General features: G+C 33.7%; 1 protein-coding gene across 6 annotated transcripts in view; it reads left to right on the forward strand.

The window, feature by feature from the left end:
* LOC111047564 (GTPase-activating protein CdGAPr) overlaps positions 1-12,155 on the forward strand; it is a 139,109-nt gene that overhangs the window by 25,082 nt on the left and 101,872 nt on the right. Inside the window, exon 3 of one of the 6 annotated variants that reach the window (XM_039428438.1) lies at positions 7,108-7,161. The exons of the other annotated variants lie outside the window; for them this stretch is intronic. Coding sequence (XP_039284372.1) covers positions 7,108-7,161 — 54 coding nt within the window. The remainder of the gene's footprint in view (positions 1-7,107; positions 7,162-12,155) is intronic. 6 annotated transcript variants of the gene reach the window in all.

Raw genomic sequence — 12,155 nt, forward strand, 5'->3', positions numbered from 1 at the left:
ATATCAATCAATTATTATCATCAGCATTTGAGTGTTTTGCGAAGGCGTACCGCAGTGCTGTGTGCCGTGCCGCATTATGGCTTAGTAACTCAGTTTATATAAACATAACTCATGTAGCGACCACGACACCTGGGCCCTCCCACGTGATGTGACACTTCAAGTGATGGAAAGATGTCAAGTGAGTGACACTGGATGTGCGGGTTGTCTGCACTTTAAATAGTAGCTGTGTCTAGTAGGTCAATATTGATCAGTCTATTGAATGCTAAAAGTTCAAGTTTGGATCAAGTTCACATTTTATCACAGGTATAGAAGTTGGTGGTTATTTTTGGAATATTATTTTAAAATACCGCAGTTCATCTAAATACAATTCTAAATAGTACAGGGTTTAGAGGTTTCCAAATTTAAACCCTAAGTGCATGAGCTACATACAACCAAGGAGAATACGATCACAACTTTTTTAATTTACATATATTCACATCACTGGTTTTTTATTTATTGATTTATTTACGATACAAATGACACTAATGCTATTACATTGGTAGATGAAATAATAAGTTTCCAGTTAAAATTTGGCGCTGGCTGTTACTGTTTCAGTAATAGCACAGAAAAGACAGAACATATCATTTGGTTTGTCCATGGTCATCTTTAGACAACTTTGATAAGCTATAAGCTCAATTCCTTTTTCAGTTTTGGATCCTATTCTTCTAATTGTACGTTTAATGCACAGATGAAATATTAAAATTCTGCTGGTCATCCTACCTGTTTTTTATTTTGGAGTTTTATGAGGCAATACTGGTTGGTACAGTTGGAATAGGTAAAAATGATTCGATTAACAATTTCGTGTGAAAGTTTCCCCTACTCGCAGGGTCCTAGACGGCCAAGGCGATCGAAACGAGCCTGGCCGCTGATCGACTAATCACACCAGATTGATGGAGAACATTTAGAAAGCTTTTATCGAGTAGAAAAGAAGTGGTAGTTAATTGAATCGTTTAGAGACGGACAGGTTTTGTGTGTTGAATCGATGAGGTTGCCGTGTATCGAGTGAGCCCTGAGCCGCCCCCTACTTGAAGACGATTACTCTTTGAAGGATCAGTTTGATTTTAATGTAGCTGTATTGCTGTCGCAGTTGAATTTGAATAGCAGTTTCAAGATGGTGGAGGTGAAGAGGTTCAAAGCATGCCATTAACAAGAGCCTGTGAGTCAGTTGACGGCTATCGGACAGGTCCGTCGTTTCGGATTGGACGGAAGTGCCCGTTTAAGCAATCTCAAAGAGCTTCCTCTCAGAGTACACTGCGACCGTGTTATCACAGGCTGGATTGTTTCTGTTGCAATCGCACGAATTTACATGTCTAGAGAACTAGTAATGAGAATGGGATGTTGGACAATACAATCATGTGTTCCGAATGTAGGCCTGTTTAGAGGAACAAATCTTTTTGCTCTGCTCTCAGTGTTTTCATTTATCAAGAGCAGACATGTTATAATAATATGTTGCCAAATATACGAAATAGACAAATTATTCAAATACAATATTGAAATTGGATACAATAGTTCTGAAATGTTTAGAATGTTACAGCAAACTAAGTTCAATCTCCAAATGAAGTTGAATTCAGTCAGTTGATTGATTCTCACTAACTACTTCTACCGTACTTTTAAAAGTTTTTTGGAATATGCCTACGATAGACTGGCTTGTTAATTTCCTGATAGTAATTAAATTTTAGATTTCCCATTTCTCAGTTTATATTTCATGGTGAAAATGAAATTCACACTCCCACTAGTAGGTGACAAATCCAACGGATGTCTTAATCAAGTTGAGTCATAATTTTCTTTCTCTGTTCTATGTGCAAACCACAGTACTGTATCATTTTCCGTGGTCGTTTTGGGCCTGATAAGAAGGATTCTCGAAATCTGTTCATTAGTGAACCTCTATCTTCCAAGAAGTAATAGCCTCGTTAGTGGAATAGCGAGTGAGCGAGTGAGAGTGACTGCTTAACGGAAGTTATAGAAAGGTTATCGTTCTGGTTCAGACGTTTTTATCAAATGCAGTAGCCTATACTGCCTACTTGTCTATCTAGGGAGGCTGTAGAGCTGCTAACTCCGTATTGCTGGAGTTTGAGTAATTGGAGGAGACATTTTTCCACTATGACCGTACCACCATAAGTTTGAGAACATTTATTTCTCAGATTCCTAAAAATGCCACTTTCCGTAAAATAATAATAGTTATTTAAAAAATCTACTACTCTTTTGTAATCGACCGCTTGTAATTCGCTGTGATCTCCATCTTCAGTCTTCAGAGCAGACACTTTCAATCTCGTACTAATCTCAATACTTTTTCTCTACTCTCACTTTCTTCTTCAAGATCCAAGACAAATTCAGTGATACATTTTTGGCTCATTGGTAAATGTAGAGATATTTTATAAATAATTACTATTACAGAGATAAAATATTGTTAGTCCTCTGGTTTTATATTTTTGTTATGGGGTACTCTATGAAATACAGTACCAATTTCTTGGTGTACGGTATTATAAGTATTCAACGTAGTGAATTCATTAGAGTCCACTTTGGCTTGGCTAGTTTTGAAAATCCATTAATCTTGTTTCAAATCAGCACGACGATCCTGTGCCAAACCGTCGGCTACCTTCTCTTTCTTCTTCTTTGTTTTTTATCTTTCTTCCGACTGGTCTGTCTTAATAAACGATTATCGAAACTGCTAAAGGCGTGAACAGACTTGTTAATGGATCTTGAGCTGAAAAAAGGTCAAGACACACTATCCTAGATTCGTAGACGTCGTTCTGATGTTCTACAGTACGTCCGATTTTAAATTAAATTACTTTGAGTACGTTCTCTTGTTCGTATCTAGCATTGTATCTCGTTCAGTTTTCAGAATTGCTCTAAAATTAAATCTAGCGCCTAGGCCTACTGCTAGAGAACATCCCATTTTCATTGGCTATAGCAACTTTGTGTTCTCTTCAAACTGCTCCATTACATTATGTGAGCTATTCGTGTGCTTTAAGCATTTATTATTATTATTTTATTTCCCATTTTCTTCTATTTAAATCCAATCTAATCTAAATTGAATACACTGATCCACTTGGAACGTAAAGTGTAATTTTCAAACGTGATAAATTCACCTCTCAACAAATAAGTTATTGGATGAGTGATGCTGGAATGGAAAACTTGTATGTTTCATGTGTAGGAGGACTCCAGTGAGTTTATCAATCTCAATATGTTGCAATGCAGCTCTACCAAAAATTTTCTTCAAATTATTAAAACGTTGAGTTGATCTTAATCTCAAAAGCTCTCGACACTTACGTTGTAGTTTGTGTAAGTTTGAATCCATCATTGATATATATAAGAAAAGCATTCCCTTCTTCTTTTTTATTATTATTATTCTTTATTAATTTGTTACAATAATGTTCTTCCTTTTTCATTATATCTTAATATTTTTCAATTGAGGTATTTTTTGGAATGAGGTTTTTTCTTTTTTTTGTCTTGGCTTTATATTTTTCAATTACTTTTACTGAGTCTACTTATTATTTCTTATTTTGTATATTTAGAATAATATTTTTAATTTATTATTATTATTTTTTTAATTTCGCAATGTATAATTGTAATGTCATTTAATGCAATAGGTTTTTCAAGACCTGGCATTAAATAAATAAATCAATCAAATCAATCTTCATAGTAATTGAAGTGTCATTTTGAATATAAATTTGAGCAGTTGAACAATTTAAATGTATAATTTGGTGAATTTCTGAAATTCTGATGGGAAGCTTCTTTCAATATCAGAGAATCAGATAAATTAGATGACTTATGGGTCAAGTTTCACCAGAATTGCTTAGCATAATATTAAGCTGAAACTACTGTACTTTCAAAGAAGCTTTTTACCCTGGTATTTTCCTCAATCAATTGTATCACAAAGGATTTTTTTCAGAATGTTTATCACATTGAATTTCAATTATTATAAAAATATCTGGAAGCATGAAGTGCCTGTGACTGTGAAACTTACAGCCTTACATCTATATGCAATAAGGAATAAGCTACCTACACACTAGACGTGCTATGTAATAACTTCAAACGTCTAGTACGAAGGTAGCGTATTCTATTGCAGTTAGGCTACTCTGATATGGGTTTTTTGAAACGGGACCTTTGTACGTTATGAATTTATGATATGTCATTCTGATGTACAGCCATTATTTCATCCCAAAGAAGGTGCAAAGTTGCTGCTGTTCTATCAGCTTTTCACTTTTCAATAAGCCATCTTTCATGTCGGTAGTTGACATTTCCTAGAGTATGAAATATTTTCCAATTTAAAGAAAGTCTAGAATTTCTGGTCGTAAGCAATTTGTTAATACAGATGAGAGCTGGAAACTCGTATTGTACAGTCTAGCTATGAAAGAGACGAAGTAGTTTGTGTATCCAGTTTTTTTCAATTCCGTATTGAATTGGACGCTTAGAAAGTTTTCTAATGTCTGATATAGCTAGTTGTTCAAGAATATTGTTGTGCTTTTCGTTTTTACTGCAAATGATATTAGTTTCGAAATCAGCAGTCGTGCCAGTCAAGTTCTAATTTGTATACTACTTATGAAAGTAGATATATTTGTAAATTTCACTTCCTCTAAGACTTGTAGAACAATCAATGTATTATTTTGTTTATCTGAAGATATATAGTACTCTTTTATTGTTGAATTATATTCATATAAATTAATTATCTGGTCTAGGCATTACTCATGGTCTCCTTTGCCAATACAATGGAATCGGTATTTCTGTATTTGTATAGTAGTACCTCTTCTTCTCTATGCGTTTCAACAGGAAACTGACAATAAAATATTCATTACTTATTTTTGAAAATTCTCAATTTAGATACGCTATGCAACTTTCCAATTTTCTCTCACGTTTCAAAGTATGATCTCCACATGGAAATGTTGGCAGCATCCTCTCACAAGATTCATAACTAGTTTTTCCTAAATGTTTCATCTCTTCTCTCCCATAAACAGCTCATGGTCCCTTTTTTCAAATTATTCAGCTCCTACTCAACAATCTAACTGTCACAGTGCGCTTCTGTATTATGTACCACCTTGAAATGTGTACTCTAGTCGTCACGTATCGAGTTGTTTTATTCTACAATTTATGTTTGTATGTATCAAGTGTGTATAACCGTCTATACTTCGTATCTTTTCAAGGATTCTTGCTAAAATTTCAAATAGTTCAGTTATTCCACTTACCCCTAACTCTTCCACATACAAAAACAATGTCAAATGTTTCAATCGTATGCTTGGAGCATAATGTGAGTGAACTTTGAATCCGACTGATAATTGTCAGCCTCGAATGCAATTAGAATTTATTAACATACAATAGCTATGAAAACACAAATAGCAGTTCAAGACGGTTTGAATATTCAAATGCCTGTAATATGATAACATACAGATTATTCAACTTGTTCTTACCAAACACTTCCATCCAGGTCGAATATCCAAATCTCTCACTCTCTATTTATTTTTTCCTTGCTATAAAATTGAAGGAATACTGGATAATAATGTTATTGATATCATAATGGAACAGAATAGAATATGTTATTCTATTCTGTGCTTACAGTATTCTCGTGTAAACTTATTATTGTATATATATTTCCGTATTATCTGGTTATATTAAGATTCTACACCAGAATCTTGCTTGGCGAAGCAGAACTAATACACTTTTATCAGCTAAATGTGGTCATCTCAGCATGATCGTTTCCAATAACATTATTTCAATACTGGAAACTATTATTCCTGGAAAAAATATTGTTCCAAAAAGATGACCCACGATGGCTTGCGAATCTCTCTTCTATTCATTTTTTTCTTCGCGAATGAATATTTGAATTTAATCACGTTGTAAAATGTAAAGCAATGAAGTATAGTGTTATGTTTTGGGGCTTAATATTTTAGGCGAGGTATATTATTAGAGCTTGCTTCGAATTCGAAGTAGTAGTGATAACTAATAGTTGAAGAAGCGCTGCAATCCTGCAATAGGTGGGAGTGGAAAACGTGCTGAAAAAATTTGCATTACATAATCCTATAAAATGTTGCATTTTCAATGTTGTTTTGTAGACTGCACTTGTGTCATCATCATCATTGGTTTGTAAATGAAGAACACCCATATTTTTCACCAGAATTGGTGTTGTTACAAATACTAGTCGGATGTGACTCGGATGATAATGGTTGAGTTGTGGCCGGACTTGTCTTGGCATGGGCATGTTTGTTTGGTTGCCTGCAAGGCTGCTTTCATTTTCGTCACTTGCCAGATTACTATAATTTCTCTTGAATCGCGTGTGCATTCGTTCAACTTGCAACACAAGTCTTTAATTGTTCTCATTTATGGGAGCTCTTGAACCTGGAAAACCTTACTGTATCAGATTTTTATTGGAAGTGACTATGGATTATTGTTGCATTGTAGCCACACAGAGAAATGATACTTTGAAATCGAATGGAAAACTTTCCTTATTTTCAAATTTATCTTTCAATCTTCTTCACTGTAAAAGCGAACTGATACAGATTAATTCTTTCAGTCTGAATAATTCCTTCAAATTTTATTGGTGGATTTAAATTTGAATGTAATTTTAGGGATCTACAACGGTACATCGTTGACCAAACTCAAGCAAGCTGTGTTGGAAGGGCACACCCATCTGTGGCCTAAATGGTCGATGCAAAATATGGCGTCATAAGGAAGCTATTTAGTGTCATGAAGTAATCGAAATGAATGAGATACAAGTTCAACTCAAAAATACACAATCTTATTATCTTAGGTTATTTTTTGACCGATTCTCCAATGAGAAGTTAAATGGCATGTATGGTGTATTGCGTATTAGAACCATAGAGTATAGAATGTAATATTACATTCTATATTCTCCGATTAGAGCCGATAAGGAAAATTTGCATTGAAGTATAGTATGAAAACAGAATCACAGCGCAATTGAATTGCCATTTTCTTTGGATATATCTGTACTATTGAAAGATTTTTTACGTTTGTTTTAAACCTCTGAGTGAGTGTTTAGTCTGTAACAGTGAAGTTATTATTTTCAAAATATTCTATTTTTTATGGAAATGTTAAAAAGATTCCTGTTTTTTTTAGGTGAGTTTCATTCTTGGTGTTAATTTCGTTCATGAAACTAAACTCGAGACAAAGGTAAGCTATGTGTATCTCCCTTTATGATCCCTGTCATTAACCATTTGCAAGCTCAAAATATTGATGATGTAGGAATCATCACCACCAAAAATAGTTTGGCAAAATTGAATTACATTTTTCACAAAATTTATTCTACATTATCTATTTTTGTTACTCATTGACATCTACAAAAGTGAAGGTTGCAATAATTGCTGATGACTAAGTGCACAAGGTCAATTGTGTTGTAAGCTCCTTGTTTTTCTTTTCTGTATCAGGAGTTTAACATTCAATGAAACATGTAATTAAAGTGTATGGTCAGTCAGTAGCAGACTCAGACACTCGTTCAGCCTGTAAAAGAGGGGTGCTTATGATAGAATTGAAGGCTATTTAGAAGCCCAAGCCTGGGGGTATCACCTCACAATAATAGAACTCTGCTTGCAGTATTTACTATTTAGTCGACTTCGTTTTAAAGTTAGATCCACTCCAGTCTGTCAGCATTGGTTGAATGCGATGCATTGATAGTTATATAAAAGGAAAGCTGACAGTTTGTAGTGAATGTTAGTATAGTTGCAGTAAGGGCGAGGTCGTGCAGTGAGTCACGTGATCTGACGTGATAGCCGGGAGACAACTCTGTCTGCTCTGTCAGCATTCCTTGAATGGGAAGCTTTGATGTTATTCATAAGGAATTCTGACAGTTTGTATTGAATCTCCTGTTACACCTGCAATGATGATTGTCCTACTAGTTCCTCGATCTCTGTTCACTTACGTTACATGCATCACTTCACCTTGCCAGTGTATACTTTCACTGGATTGCTCCATATGTCTGTGTTGTAGCTCTGTTTTATTTTGCCAATCTTGTTCGTATATTATTACAGTCCTTCACAATTTTCGTTGGGCGTTCTCAAACTAATACCTTCCTATGTCACTGAGTGGGTATTATCAATGCAGTCTTTTTTGTATTGCATCTTGCCAATGTACTTTTTTGCGTTGCTGCATCTCAGCTATGATGTATTTTTCCAATCTTTCTTGTATGTTATATCGCCATTTTCGGTGGGCGGTGTTAGCTAACTTGAAAACTTAATTTTAAATAATGTCACTGGGTGTATATTATTATGAATGCAGAGAGAAAATTTTTGAAAACGTAAATACAGTACTGTATTCTATATAATAAGAGAGAGTAGGGTTGTGTTTGTTCGCATCAAAACATGTCAACTTGTGGATTGCATACCGGTAATGATATAGATCTCCAAATTTTGCACATAGATTCTAAAAATATCAAAAGCGTGCACCTCGAAGCCCAAATTTCAATTTTCCTTCTAGATTTTTCAGAATTAATGTTGAAATTTGATTCATGGAACATCATACGGCATATCTACATTGTTGTAGATGTGTTTGTATAAAGGAAGCTCATAGAGAAATTGATACGCTGGTAACAATGTATTTCAATACAAGCTCATGTTTCGATACCGGAGTTTTGATACAAATGCTGGCAGCTTATAGCAATTATTGTGATAACATTTTTAAATAATACGTGTTGGATTATTTTGAACAAAGTGCTATAAATAATCATTTTCTAGCTATTTTATTTATTTATTTATTTATTTACAATAATGTGTGGAAGCAACAGATCAACAAAGATCCATTTTGCTTCCATTATACAAAATTAACAAACCAAAGTGAAATCAGAATAATAATAATAATACAATGAGAAAAAGAAATAAGAAAAGAAAAGAAAAGAAATTTTGGGGGTGAATTCAATCACAGGTCAAAATTTAACAGCATATTTGAATATTGCTGGCTTTTTCTGCAATTTATTTGTATCATTTCATAAATAGATGCAAAAATTAATGGATATCGTTATGAATTATCAGAGAGAAACGAATTAAATCTTTTTTAAATGAAATATGCCACATTTATTTTCACTCTATCACTGAAAAGATAGGTAGGCTACGGGATGACACAACCTTTTCGAGTAAGAGTAAGGATAATGTTGTGATGGAGGTTATAACGTTGTTACAAGACAATCCATTCCAACAGCAGTTGTGGCATATTGGTAAAGCGCTCGGCTCCAAAGCGAAAGATACTTGGTTTGAGTCCCAAGGAAGTTTCAATTTTTTTGTTCTTAATTTTTTCCCTCGAAACGTATTATTATAAATTATTTGTTGAAGGAAGTTGTTTTCATTATGTTTGAATTTGGATTTTATCAAATAATTTTTTTATGTAAAATTTTGCAAACAAGTTAATTAATTATTAATAGGTATGGTAGTTAATATTTCAAAAAAATCTTTAGTATTGTCTCATGGATTGTCATTGTTCATAATTATGTAGTAGGCTTGCTATAGTTCCATTTTTCTACTATCTTTTCAAAAACTGATATTTTGTTATCAGCATTATTACATTTCCAGTAAGTTATTAAAATGTTACAGCTCAACTTATGGTATTATCTCTAGCGCATTTACAGGTTTTGTTTCTATTGAAGATTAGAACATAATTATTATTAATTTTTATGGGAAAAAATTAAGCCATAATTTTAAGGTTCAGTACCCAAAAAGAAATTATTGAAGAGAAAGACCCGAATTTAGATAGAAGTCAATACGATTTCAGTTAAATTGAACTGAGGAAATTTTTATTATCATTCTTCAATGGTGATGAGAATCTAAAAATGAGACAATGATTAATAGAAGATTAAGAAAATGACAAAGAACAAAATATAGAGTTATAATATTGCAGGAAATGCCATTATAATTATAGCATCACAATTATCCAACCTCGGTTCATCTAACCATGTGGACTATGTTTATTTTTAATTTTATCACTCACATTTCTCAATTCTAAAAAGTATATAAATAGCCTAAGCATAATTTGAATATGTTCTTTTTACATTCTTTATTATGCATGTAAAGGGTACATACATCAATTTACAGTAGGCTGCAATATTTGGCCTAATACATTGTTTATATCCCTATAAATGGCTTAATTATTCATTCTCCCCTGATTATCTGATCTATCTACCATTCCTGCCATGCACTGGTCCTGTACAAAACCGATAATCAAGGTTTTAGTAACCTTGAACAAACTGAAAATACAACAATACAAGTAGCTAAAAATATTGCAATATTGCATGTGGTTGAAGCTTCCTCTGTTCAATAATGTACCCTTCTCCATCAACTGAGAAGATTGTTAGGTTTTAATTGAATATTTCCAGGAATTTGATTCATAAATGGGAATATTTATTGTAATAAATTAAGATTAATAGGTTTTTTGAAGAATTGTAATAAATTAAATTAATAGGTTGTTTGAAGAAATGAATCTCTTCATGCTATTCTATTCAAATCTCGTAGCATGATTTTCACTGCATGATTTCTATTACATGATTGGGTACTGTTTTATGTCTTTGCATGTACAAAATGAGAAGATGCCGCTTCCTCCAAGAAAAAAATATGTCTCCGGAATAGAAATTGTACCAATAGAAACAATGAAAGAGTGCGAAGACAGAACCAAATTGAAGAGGTCAGTGAAGATGAAAATCTTATTACTGAAGAGAGATCTACAGGAATGCTTGCTACAGCACATCAAGGACAAATATACTCAACAGGAACTGAAAATAGTAATGCTACTGGAGTACCTGGAGAACATCAAGAAGGAGATCATTCTAATGTTCACTATTGGACAATTCAAGGGATGCTGGGACTTTTCAAAGCCTAGAAGAAAGTAGAAATGCCAGTAGAATTAGAATGGCAAATTTAAGAGCTGCTGAGACCCCTCAACAGCAAGAAGAGAGAAGACGATCTAGCCAGTTAAGAATGCAGAATTTAAGAGCGGTTGAGACTCCTCAACAGCAAGATGAGGAGACAAACAAATAGAATCAGAATGGCAAGATTGCATTCATTCGAGATGAATTTTGTATGTGTGGAAAGACTTGAACGTAGAAGAGATACTGCAAGGAATTCAAGGAGGCAGATTGGGATGAATAAAAGAGATTCAGCTTTCTCTTATCAACCAAGTATTGATTATAATTTAGACCCAGCTTGCAACATTGGTTCTGCTATGGTTACATTACAGTTTTTGTGAAGCAAAAAAAATGGAAGGGGGAAACAAATGGAATGTGCTGCAGTGGTGGAAAGATACATTTGTACCCTTTAAATACTCCTCCAGAACCCTTGCGTAGATTGAATTGTTGGAAGATGACACTGCAGAATCTAAGCACTTCAAGAAAATCATTAGAAAATACAACAATTGTTTTCGAATTACTTCATTTGGTACAACCAGATAAAAAGCAGAAGATTGTTTTATTCCAAATTTTGTGTTTTGTAAAAATAAAGATTTCTTTTTAAAAAGAAATCTTACTGAACGCATTATTTAGCTGGCGCAGTCGGTAGGACGATCGGGATTAATGAACATAATCTTCAGTTTTTAAACTGTTAACGATCGTTTGTAATATAAGGACCTCGCGTTCGCGACATCCGAAAAGTGTGGTGAATTATCAAGCTGCGAAACACCAACATTGTGAAGTGCAGTGGATATCAAACTTCGATATCATCATCACCAAATCTTCTTCATCGAACGTGCATCATCAACGCTGAAAGGACATCAGAAGAGATGAGCATAGCATTCGTTTTAGTGTAAGTCTTAATTTTAAGTTTTAATATTGTAATATTTTAGTTTGGTTATTCTCGAAACATTTAAATATTTCAGAATGCCTAATCAATCAGTAGATACAGCACCCTCTGCTGCTACCCCTGTTTTAAGAAAAGAATTCCTGGATATGATACCAGAATTCTCTGGAGAGCCATTATTATTAAACAGATTTGTATCGATTTGCGATAAAGTAGTTGCTAAGTTTTTTGTACAATCGAATCCCGATGATTTTCAAAATGAATATCTATTTTCCACTATTATTTCTAGACTCAAAGGTAGAGCTTTAGAACTTGTAACCAGTGGAAACACTTATGCTTGGCCTGAAGTGAGAAGAGTACTTCTCGACGGCTATCTTGACAAACGTGATTGTTTCACGT

Source organism: Nilaparvata lugens, chromosome 5 (genome assembly GCF_014356525.2).
Source record: "Nilaparvata lugens isolate BPH chromosome 5, ASM1435652v1, whole genome shotgun sequence".
Taxonomy (NCBI): domain Eukaryota; kingdom Metazoa; phylum Arthropoda; class Insecta; order Hemiptera; family Delphacidae; genus Nilaparvata; species Nilaparvata lugens.